Source organism: Parasteatoda tepidariorum, chromosome 9, assembly GCF_043381705.1.
Source record: "Parasteatoda tepidariorum isolate YZ-2023 chromosome 9, CAS_Ptep_4.0, whole genome shotgun sequence".
Taxonomy (NCBI): Eukaryota; Metazoa; Arthropoda; class Arachnida; order Araneae; family Theridiidae; genus Parasteatoda; species Parasteatoda tepidariorum.
Genome location: NC_092212.1, coordinates 13,543,427 through 13,555,646, shown reverse-complemented (window position 1 = coordinate 13,555,646; position 12,220 = coordinate 13,543,427). Strand labels below are relative to the sequence as shown.

Sequence of the window (12,220 nt, the reverse complement as noted above, 5' to 3'; positions counted from 1 at the left end):
GTCTATTACATAGCTGTCCGTGGTAGGACTTTTAAAGCTAAATGATGGCAGGCTTCTCGTGTTCGAGTGGCGTGGTGGTCAAGACACCGGACTAGTAGCTGACAACTGGGGCAAGGGACCCAGGTTCGAATCCCAGCTACAGCAACTTTTCAAAAAAATTTCTTTTTTTTTTCTTCGGCTTATTTTGCTTTATATTATTTTTTAAATGAGCTATTTTATATTTTAGAGGGTCTAAAATGTAGAAAATAATTTTTTTTAAATCGGAAAAATATCGAATAATGGGTAAAAACTGGAAAAATCCCGGAAAATTTATTTATTTCCATTGCTTTAAATTATTTTTACAAGAGAATTTGAAGTTTATTCTACCATGTCATTTAAAAATCAGAGTTTCCTGTATAATCATAACTTTTCAAAAGATTCAATACATTCATTCAATTACCATGTATGTTCCCCAAAAAGAGAAAATTTATAAGATTGGCGTCAAATTATTTATTTATTTTTCTTTTATTTATTTGCTAAATGTACTAAAAAACCCTCTGTGAAATTTTAAATATTGCCACTTAGTACATACTAGCAAATACACTCGACTAAGAAAATAGATAAGGATTTTAAGATTTAAAAAGATAAATTATTGTTGTGTAGTTGAAAGGCATTAAAATAAGATCTTCTTAAGATAAAAGAGCTAAAAAATCGCAAGTTTTTTAAAAATTTGTTGTGAAAAAAAACTTGTTGGTTCTGAATTTTATTTTAAATTATCTTTAAAATAAAATACTGATTTAAATCATTAGATTCTGTTTCCTTTTTATTGATGTGACCAATCATTTCTCTATGGACATGGGCAGTACGAAGAAAATATCAAATTTTTTAAATATTTATTTTAATGCTGACATTTTACTTTGGTTTTCATGAAATATTCTGTTTGTTTAAATTTTTATTTTATTGACTTGTATAAAATTTCTGCAATTTATTTGATATTGATATATCATATGCTTTTATTTGTTTCAACAATTGCTTAATAGAAACATCAGATTTTATACATTTACCTAAGTATGTTTAAGCTGTTATATGCATGAAAAAATATTTGTGTCATAATTATTATTTTCTTATTTGTAGTTGTTGGAATCGTTTGCAAAATTATAAAATTTTCCCTTCTGTAAAAGAAATTAGGGCTATTGGAAAAGCTTATGCTACTCTCATAGAGGCTAATTTAGTGAAGAATCGTCTTACGTATGCAGATGCGATAGGTATGGAATATTATATTTAAGGCTCTTGAGTCATCTTAAAGTTTTATTTATTATAGTCTCTCAGTGAAATAAAAAATATTGTATCTTATCATATATGTGATTTAATGTCATTGTTTTGTTTTATTTTCTCATTATTGAGTTTAGAAAAAAAAAAAAGATTCTTTAAAAATCTGCAATGGTTGCCAAGTTTTAATTGAATAGTTTTTATAGGATGACCAAACTGCTGGTCAGGGAGCTCACACCAGAAAGGTCCTGGGTTCGAATCCCAGGCAAGACAAGGATATTTTTTAATTCTATGTACTACTCTCTGTCATAACTGTGGGAGTAATGTTGGCCCACCTAATATGGTGCCCCTGAAAGAGTGACCAACAAATCTTTCCTCTTAAGACCTGAATGACGAATGTCAATTGGGTGGGCTTCGGGGAAAAAGGTTTCATAGCTTTGTAAGAAATAAAAATCATACCTTTTTCAAGTAATTTTTTTTAAATAAAGTTTCTATTAACTTTCTAAAGTTATAAGAAAGTTATAATAAAGTTTCTTTTAACTGAGTTTCTTTTAACTTTCTGGATTTTAAAATTTTTTTTGTTTGTTTAAATTTAAGCTATTCTTTTTTAAAGCTACGTTTCTAAAACTGCTCTGAAACTACTGATTCAACTTTCAAGAATTTGTATTAGTCTTTTTTATAGTTTCTTCCATTTTGTCCGATTTCTTCTAATGTTCTTTGGAGAAATGGATTTTTTCAGATAAAATGCCAACTTTGCCATTGATATGGACCATTAAATTAATATCTTTCTATTTCTATTTTCAGCACAGGAAGCGTTGACGATTCTTGATTTTCGAAATGATCCTGACTGTTCCATTCTATTACATTCATTATTAATCGACTTGCATTTGTTCAGCAATCGGTAATTTGATATCTTTTTTTACCCATGGGGATTTTAAAGTAAATTTTTGTCTTTTTTTTTATCTCTTATTGCAATGATCTATGTATATACTATTGAAAATTAATATCTAGCAGATGTTGTCATTTTTCAATGAATGTTGGTATTCATTAATCTTTGTTTAAATTTTTACCTCTTTTTCTTTTTTCATTTTTACCTTTTTTCTGTATTTTGATAATTCTCATATAATACCACCACATTCTAATTTCACTAGCTTTTAACACATTATTGACCAGCAATGAGTGAACTCAACAATGTGCTGCATTATCTATTTCAATTTATAAAACCCAGGACGACATAGAGTATTTCAAAGCTTAATTTCATTCCACATAAATAAAATTTATTTTTTACTTTATTTTATAACTCTTTTTGAACAGCTGATGTAATTTGAGTTTACAACTGCCAATGTTAAACTCTATCGCAACTTAACCCAGAACCGGGAACTCCTGAATCGAGTACTAGAAAAAATTTGCCTTCGGGAAGGACTTTTTAACTGAACTAACCTGCATTTGCATCACGTGGAGTCGAAAACCTCCCCCAGTTAGCCTAACAGTTAGGGGATTCCAACTCATCATCTGTCTACCACCCAGGATATTTTAAGTTAGCAGTGTGGTCAGTGCAAGTTGGGTACAGAAATTGTATGATGGAAGGTGAGCGCTATATCCCTTAAGCCACCATGGCCCAAATAAATTTTATTCCAGTTTATTTAGAATGTTTTACTTTACTACCAAATTTAATTACATAATACTAACTAAAGGAACTGCACTGTCTCAGGGGATAGAGCGCTTGCCTTCCAATGAGGTGAACCTGGTTCGAATCCCAGCGATATCTGGTTGATGCACATTCCGCATACGGATTCCACCGACCACAGTGCTGACGTGAAATATCCTCAGTGGTAGGCGGATCATGGGTTTTGAGTCCCCTTGCTGTCAGGCTAACCGTGGGAGCTTCTTGTTGTCTTCTTCTCCATGTCATGCGAATGCGCTTTAGTTCCATCAAAAAGTCCTCCACAAAGGCAAATTTCTCCCGATACTCGATCCAGGAGTTCCCTTGTCTTCTGGATTAGGTTCAAAATTTCAAGGCTATGTAGTTGAACATTAGTAGTCGTAAACCCGAAAATTGTGTCAGCGGTCCAACAGCTGTTGTGAAATATTAAAAAAATACTATCCAATGATGCAGTTCATTTGTAAAATCGCTGACACGAGTTACAATTATACTGCACCATGGAAGAAAACCTTGGCAAGCATGTGTGGCAATACTTTTACTTTTGATGCTTATAGAGAAGGTGATAGTAAAAAGTATTTTTTTTTTTTACTTGTACTTGTTCCCTTTTTAAATTTAGTACTTTTATTTGTTTTTCGTTACTTTTTCTGTGAAAAAGTACAAGTATTTGTAATAAGAATGTCGAAAGAAATCATTACATTTTTTAAATTATTTAAAAGTTTTTCTCAAACAGAATTTTTTTTCCAAGATTTTTGAAATTATTTTTTTTAATTAGATTAATTCGGATTTGGTATTTTTAATATGAACATAATTTAAATTTCCTTTTTATAAGCAAACATTGAATTTTGATTTCTGGTTTAGCAATTAACGTCACTATTTCAATGAATTTTGAAACACTTTCTGTATTTTTAAAAATTTATACTTTTAAATAAATATGTAATGCATTTTAAATGTAAAAAAAAATTATTGTTACATTTTTTTTTTATAAAATTTAAGGTTACTTTGAATTTTTGATTTCCTCGAAATTAGCTTGTAAATCATTACTTTCTTTTTATTGTACTTGTAATTTTACTTGTTTTTACTCATTACTTTTGTTTAAAGATTTTGTACTTTTACTCTTTACTTTTTAAAAGAAACATTCCTATGTATGATGGCAATTTTTCTTCCAGCAAAGTAATTAATTAAAATTTTACAGAATTCAAAAAGTTCATTGAAACAAAATATGAAGTTTAAAATGCTGAATAAAAAGTTTTCAAAATATCTAAATGCAAACGAAGTGTTGGAGGATTATACAGTGGAAAAGTAATTCTGCAGTAATTTGTTTGTATTTTGAAACTTTTAAAACATTTTTTCAACATTTGAAACTTCATCTTTTACTCTAGGTTTACCTGAACTGACTTTTCTCTCTAATTTAAATGTTTAATTACCACCAATGACGGTGAAACCGTTTTTACCATTAAAAAGTTTCTTCTGTGATATAGCATCCTCTAAAGTTTTTTTAAAGCTTGCTTATATGTTTCTTATCTATGTTCTCTAGAAGTGATGAGTGCTGGAAATATTTGAATATGCTTAGTTCACTACTTGATGATGATAGAAATTATGATATTTTTGCTCAATATTATTGTGGACTTTCAGCAGCTATTCTCATGGATAATACTGGTATGCTGTAAGATTTTTAATTTTTCAAAACATTTGAAAATTGTTTTATTTATTAATTTTTTTTAACATATGCAATTATCGGAAGTCAATCCATATAATACAGCAACATACAGTCAAACCTGTCTATCTTGAATCTCACAAATTTGAGATAAAGAGGTTTCGAGTTATACAGGTACTTTAAAAAATTAAATTTAATTAAGAAATTTTAATAAAGATGCAATTGTTTTTTAGTAGAAAAAATAGGCATTTCTTTAAATTAATTATACTACATACATTTGTTTCCATAACATTTTTTTAACATACATTTAACACTGAAAATAATTTTTCAAAGATTTTTGATGTATAACTTTATTTGTTTCTAGTATTCTTGTAAGGTTTGAAGGAGTGCAAATCCCTCATAGCCAAAATTTTCCTGCTATTAAGGAATAGTTCATAAGAATTCTACAACTTTTTCTAACCCTTTTGCATTCACTTTTGGTTCATCAATATGATCTTCGGCTTCTTCATCTGATATTCCTTTGACATTATATATGATTTCCACATCTGTCCACTTATGAAAATCTTCAAAATCAATGTCAACATTAAATCCAGATTTTATTGCATTCCATTCTATCACTGCATTTTCAGTCTCAACATTTTTTTTCTTCTTTACCGATGCCTTCAACCTCTTGTTCATCATCTTCACAGCTATCCTTAAAACCAGCTTTTTAAAACCATTTTGGATAGCTTTTCTCCAGGCTAAACAGTAAGTCTGATAGCATCTAACATTTTTATATTTTTGGAAGAGAACTTTTTTCACCGATGGCATCTGTAAGTTTGCGCACCATCGGTTTAATATAGTTCACTTTGAAACTCTTAATTATCCTTTGATCCATTGGTTGCAATTTTGAGGTGAAAATGAATTTCTATCCTTAGCTTTCTTATCTATGTTGAAAAGCTAACCCCTGGTGGTCACTACTCATTTACCCCTCACCTACTGCCAGAATCATTGTATTCCTTTCTAGTTAGAAGTGCAGAGATAGTGATTGAAATTCCAAGAAACACCCCCAACCTGTTCATCCCTACTTCCTGTGGGTTCACGAAATTCATCTCTGTGTGCAAGTTCAACTAATAAAGAAAGTTTTGACATTTGGACTCTATTATTAGAAATTCGAGAAACTGAGGTTTTGAAGAAAAAAAATCGACATAAACGTGGAAAATACGTTGATTTTAATGATGAATTATGACATGAATTTTAGAAATTTTGAAATATAGAGGTTTTCGAGATAAACATGTTCAACTGTATATAAAGAACTATCAATATGTGTACAATAAGAATATACAACAATTAAAATATGAGAACAGTGAATATTAAGGATAACAAAATTAAAGTGAGCTTGAGTGAAAAATGTCTGACAAATAGAGAAACGAAAATTTTACAAAGAATTCATTATGCTTCTAGCATCCCAATGTAAATTGAGAATATTTACACTTCTTTGAGATTCTTTATCGAGTCCTCAGCATGAAAGTAAGTGTTCAGCATTCATTTTAACTGCTCTGCAGATTTGACATTTACTTGTTGGAAGGATGATAATGATGTTTAGATGTTCTGGTAAATGACTAACTTTTAATCTGAAATTAGCAACGGATTCCATATGGAAGTAGTATTTCCATTTCTCTTGGATATTTTCCCAGCGTTTTCCCTTGGATAGTAATTCTTGCTCTGTTTTATGTGCTGTATTCATTTTATGACAAATGTGCTTCTTTAAGGAACTTGTAGAGAGTGGCTAAGTTAGCTGTTCTTCCTGTATACCCATCTTTGCTAAAGAGTAAGAGCTTTCTTATTACCATCTTTACCTACGTGTGATGGGATCCATTGAAATATAACTTTATTATTTTTAAGGAATTTGTTTGTTTGTTTAATATGTGAGATGATATAAGATTCGGTCCGGAGGTTCGTCATAACTAACATTTGGAAATTAATTTGTAAAATATTGCTAAACTATATTTGTAATTTTTTTTCCGTTTAATTTTTTATTTAAAACAAACATACTGCCTGAATGATATGTTTTTTCTTTTTAACCTGTTATCAAGTTAAAAAATTTGTTCTTTATAGTTTATATTTTCTCTTAGTTTATTTATCAAAAATGACTTGTTAGAACTTGTGTATTGTCTTGAATGCTTTTTTCATGTATTAATTTAAATCATACTTATTCATTAAATATTTATGTATTAAATTATACTGAGTTTCAACTCTACCTAGAAAAATCAGGAAATTCGGAATCATTCAAAAAGTCAGGGAATTTAGCATTTTTGTGCCGAAATCTGGAAAAGCTAAAGAGTTTCATTTGGCGAGCGCCAAGCGATCTATGTAGGTACCACCATTTCCTGCGCAAGAGTTTATATTTCACCCATTTTACATGGAACCAAATTTCACAAAACCATAGTTTGCTGTGATTTTGTGACTTAGAAAACTTTCAACTGGATAAGGAATATTGGTTGCTAGAATTCATAACAGATAGAAGGGTGGATGGACTTCAAATTGTCTATTCTTATTTTTGATAAAAAAATTTATTTGGATAAATAGTATTTTATAATCTCTAATAAATTATTTATGCTTTTTATTGTTAATTACCATAATACTTTATCACCAAGGCAGTAGAGTTAGAGAGCATTGATATCTGAAAAAAGTTTGTTTCATTGTGTGATTGACTATAAAATTATAAATGTAATACTTGTTTTGTTTTTTTAAAGTTGGTAATGAAGGAAATCTAAGGATAGAAAAAGACATAAAGAAATGCAATGAGTTTGCTTCTAAGTGGAATATGAATATTACACAAACAATGCCTAAAGATTTAGCTTTTTTTGTGTCTGCAAAAATGTCAGTTTGGTAAGATTTTTATTATTCAATCGTTTTATTAACTAGTTGTGACCTGTGTGCATTACAATGTCTTCGTTTTGAATTGTATTTAAAGGAAACTTCCTATTTTGAAATCAAAATAATTGTATGATTAAAACCTTGATTTTGATGATATTTGCCTTTTGGAGTATTTTTTAAGTTTTTTGGGTTATTCTTTTCTCTATTTTTTATTATTTCTCTTTGCTTTATGTAAGTTTTATTGCATTCAATGCAAGATATTTTTTTATAAATTTACATTTTATATTGGTATCTCACATACCACGTGCAACCATGTTTTCTAGTGGCAATTGATGCAAAATGTTTAGTAGTAATATTTTTACCAGCTTTCCCTTTTTCTCTGATTAGTAATATATTTAACATTACAGTTTTCTAAGAAAGAATTTACTATTTTGTCTACGATTGAAATAAATTGTGTGATTTTATAATCTAATGAAATTCTGATATCTACTAACATTGCTTATTCTATATCAAGTGTATTTTCTGTTCATTAAAATACAGATACAAAAAATTTTTACTGAATATTCCCTTTTTTTGTTGTTATTTTAGCATATAACATTTATTTCAACTTTAATGAATCATGCATTATATTGCTTTATTATATTTTGACATTAATGAAGATAATTCTTAAGTGAACTTTTTTTTAATTCAATGTTTTTACTAAATTACTAGCGATTTTTTAATGACATTTGCGTTTTTAAGGTCATTTTTATAGGGTATATTTTGGGATTTAATTCATTAAAATCCAGGCTTTACAGGGATGAATAAGTAAATGAGAACTTGTTACAGTGTGGGGAAAATGTCTCATTCAATAATCACACATGTTTATGTAACAGTTGATGAAAATTTTGAAACTTGTATTGACTGAAGAAATTGTTGCAAAAGCTAAAAAAAAATAAAACCTTTGAAAACTGCAAAACAGAAGCCCAACCAGTGCTAACATTTGCAAAAGGCCTAAAAGCACTTGAAACAACAAGGAACTTGCTGTAATCACACGAACTTAAAGAAAGTTAACTTTAAACTGTTACAAATGTCCAAAATTAACTGTTAGCGTTAAGAAGAGAAAGAAAGTGTTAATTTAACATGAAAAAATTCAAGTACTTTAAGCAAGAGTAGCGAGAGAAAAAATTTTATTTTAAAAATTAATTTTCAAGTACATTTTGAGGAAATCGAAAATTCATATTAATCGTAAATTTCATTAAGAAAAGTTTTTAAAATGTATTAAATTTTATTTTAATGGTATAAAACTTTGAAATGCAGGAAAATGTTACAAAATTCTATTCAAATAGTGAACGGGAAATGAAAATTCAATGTTTGCGTATTACAAGGAATTTTGAATTATGCTCATTTTTAAGCTATTAAATCTTTGGAAACTTGTTTACTTTCAGAATTTTTTAGTAACAAATTAGTTTGATTCAACAAAATAATTAGGTGAACAAATTTGATAACATAATTTTTGTTTAAATAAATAAGTAAAAAATTTTTTTTTCATATTCAGGTAAATTCCATTAAAGAATTCACGTTCCCTTCTACCACGCTCTTTCCCTTTCAGCAAATAGCAATTCGTAAAAATGTTTGGAAAGAGAAGTTAGCTGTTAAAGAATATATAATACATTAAGTTAAATAATGAATATATAATACATCTTTCGACATTCTCGTTACATATACTTGTACTTTTCCCTCATAAAAAGTAATGAAAAAACAAGTAAAGTACTAAATTTAAAAGGTAATGAAGTACAAGTAAAAATGCATACTTTTTAAAATTCTACATACGTTACTAGAACCGAAAGTAAAAGTATTGCCATGTATGGTTCCATGCGTTGTTCTACTGTATAATGTTTTTATGTTGAGACCATTGCTAGTCAGTCAAAAAAACAAAACAAAAAACTTGTTTCTAATTATATATCATGTATTGAAATCAAATCAAATTTGAAATTTATGTGACTTCATTACTAAAAGTTAGTTATTTAACTTTTTTTGTGTATATACTCCTCAAAATTTTTTCAATATTTTGCAAAAAATTATTTTTATTATGATTCCTTAAATATATTTTTTTAGGTGCCATAAAGGTGCAGATATTTTTAATTGGCAAGAAACAAAAACTGTCTTCAACCGATGCTATGAAATGACTTTTAATTTATTTAAAGACCAAACAGAAAACAGCTACTGGAGTATTGGAGGAAGCTTGGCTTATTTTAAATTAAGACTTGTGAGTGGAGGTTCTGAAGATATAAAGGAAAATCTAAATTTTGTTACAGAAGTGAGTTGTATTCACATAACGCTTTTTAAATTCTATGAGTGTATGTTTTCAGAGTATAACTTCTTTTTAATAAAGAGAAATTATACTTTATCAAGGAAAATCATTTACTGTTTTATATAATCATATGGTGATAGCTATCTTTTACTGTATGTTGAAAAATTGCTTTCATAAATAAATATTTTAATTATATATGAAATTATGTGTTTTTATTGAAACTAAGTCTTATTGCTTGTTGAACTGTTTTTCTTCTTTAGTGGCTTAACAGTACTGATTTTTAAGTGGCTTAATTGCCCTTTCTAACTGAACCTTGCTCAAAGATTTACCAAGAAAAAAAGTTTTAATGTTATCTTCTTTTATAAATTAGATGTTCATATTTCATTATTGAATTTTAGTGGAATTTTATATAATCTGGTTTCTTTTGTAAGTATAATAATTTCTAAGTCAACCATAATGCTGTAACATAAATTTTCGTCATACAACGGACACACAACATACAACGAATGTTCCAAAATAAGCTTCAACGACTTATTCTGTCAACCTATTTTCACTAAAATTACTTCTTTGCATTTTTCTCCAAATAGACTTCTCTCATATTTTTAACCATTGTTTTAGTACAACAGCAACAATATATGCTCTTCTTGCCATGACACGAAGATAGCATTATTTATTGTTCTGTACAATCCTGCTTCAGTAAATATAATAGCATTAATATACAAATCAAAGTATCTTGTTTATGCTCCTATCAGACCTAAACTTTAAGCATTGTATATACAGTGTGCAAAAAAGAAATGGGGCAACCAGCCGGGATGATCGTATTTATCGGAATTTCGAGTTTTTAGTATCATTCTTCCTGGTCTAAGAACTTGAAGCAAGTCATGTGAATTATTCGCGGATGTTGCAAAATTCCGCTGATCTCAAGACCATTGGTTCGTGGACTTCCGCAAATCAAAAACTTAATTTGGCGAAATTTTGAAACTTTTGCTGAAACCCATGTTGGAGACGTTAACATGCGTGTGATGCTTCCGCCATTTTGATTCGGCGGATTTCGACTATTTGGAACTGCGCCGGAATCTGCTAATATCGCTATTCTTATTCACACGATTTTCATATTAAACATCAATTTTTGTATTTACCTGATTTAAAAAATATGCATTGCGATTTGTATTTTTGCAATTTTAAATTCCAGTATTACGATTCATATTCATACAATTTTAAAATTCACTATCGCGATTTATATTCATGCGATTTTAAAACCCGATATCGCGATTCTTGTAAGAAGTAAGTTTTTTCTTGAATTGGTTTCTATAAAGGTGTAATATTCTTTATTAGGTAATTATAAATGCTTGTTCAAAAAATTATGTTAAATATGAAGCATGTATGGTACATAAATTGACATCTTGATATTAATATTTTGATATTGATTTTTTGCTCAAAAAATTTTCTGGGTTTTTCACATTGTGTCCTGAACCAGAATAACTTTTGATCAGATTTTCACATACTAAAACTAAATTTTAATGGTTATAAAATGCTTATAATAATGCCATCTTTATTAAATAATAATAATAATATGAGCACAATGATATTTTCAACAAAAAAGTTGTGTTTGGATGGCAACGAATTTTTTTATTGCCGTTTGTTATATGGACTGGGAAACCTATGGACTTTTTTTTTATACTTACTTTTTTTTTCTTGAACTATACATGACTAAAAACCAATGTTTACTTTTAAATAATTGTTTATTTCTTCCATTTATTCTTTATTACAATTTTTTTGCACTTTTCCTTATGAAAGCTTCATTTAAATATTGTTCAAAAATTTTTGATTACTAATTTGAAACTTATTGTATTTTGCAGCAGCTGAAAATTATTAAAGAAGAAATTATGTTGCATTTTCCTGTGTATAAGGAAGAATACAATCAACTTTTAAATGATGTGAAGACATTTGAAACTGTACATTTAGATAGTTCTTCATTATAAATGTAATAAGTTTTTGCTTACGATATGGCAGGGATTAGGAAATTATTGCTAAATTTTTTTCTTGCATTTCTTATAAATATATATTTTATGGTTTGTTATTATTATGCTTGTATTTTTATTTATTAATTTTGAAATAAAGTCATAATATATAAAGTATATATATAGTAGTAAAGTATATATATAGTACATATATATGTGATCGTGTGATCACAGTATCATATAAAATGAACTTTTCTCACTCCATTGGCCCAGACATACACATGAACTTGATATGGTATTCTCGTATTACATCTGATATTAGTATGTATACATACTCTTTAGTGCATATACTCTCGGACTATGCTGGCCTCAGGAAGCACTTTTTTCTCATTCTGTCTGTCCTAAAGGTGTTCATTGTATTATACAAATTCATTGTTCAGACTTATTAAAAATCGCAGAGGGCGCTAAAAGTCGTTATAAATCACTTTTTTCGAGATAAGGTCACCATTTTATTAGAAACGCTCTTTTTTAATAGCGAAATT

The 12,220-nt window shown here is 28.5% G+C and overlaps 1 protein-coding gene across 1 annotated transcript in view; it reads left to right on the top strand.

Moving 5' to 3' along the window:
* Positions 1 to 11,800, top strand: part of LOC107439965 (uncharacterized) — a gene marked incomplete in the record, with an annotated part of 14,167 nt that extends 2,367 nt beyond the window's left edge. Inside the window, 6 exon segments of the mRNA XM_043050211.2 lie at positions 1,114 to 1,244; positions 2,053 to 2,149; positions 4,446 to 4,567; positions 7,301 to 7,436; positions 9,522 to 9,723; positions 11,577 to 11,800. Of these exon segments, the coding sequence (XP_042906145.1) occupies positions 1,114 to 1,244; positions 2,053 to 2,149; positions 4,446 to 4,567; positions 7,301 to 7,436; positions 9,522 to 9,723; positions 11,577 to 11,699 (811 nt within the window).
* Positions 11,801 to 12,220: the final 420 nt, after the last annotated feature.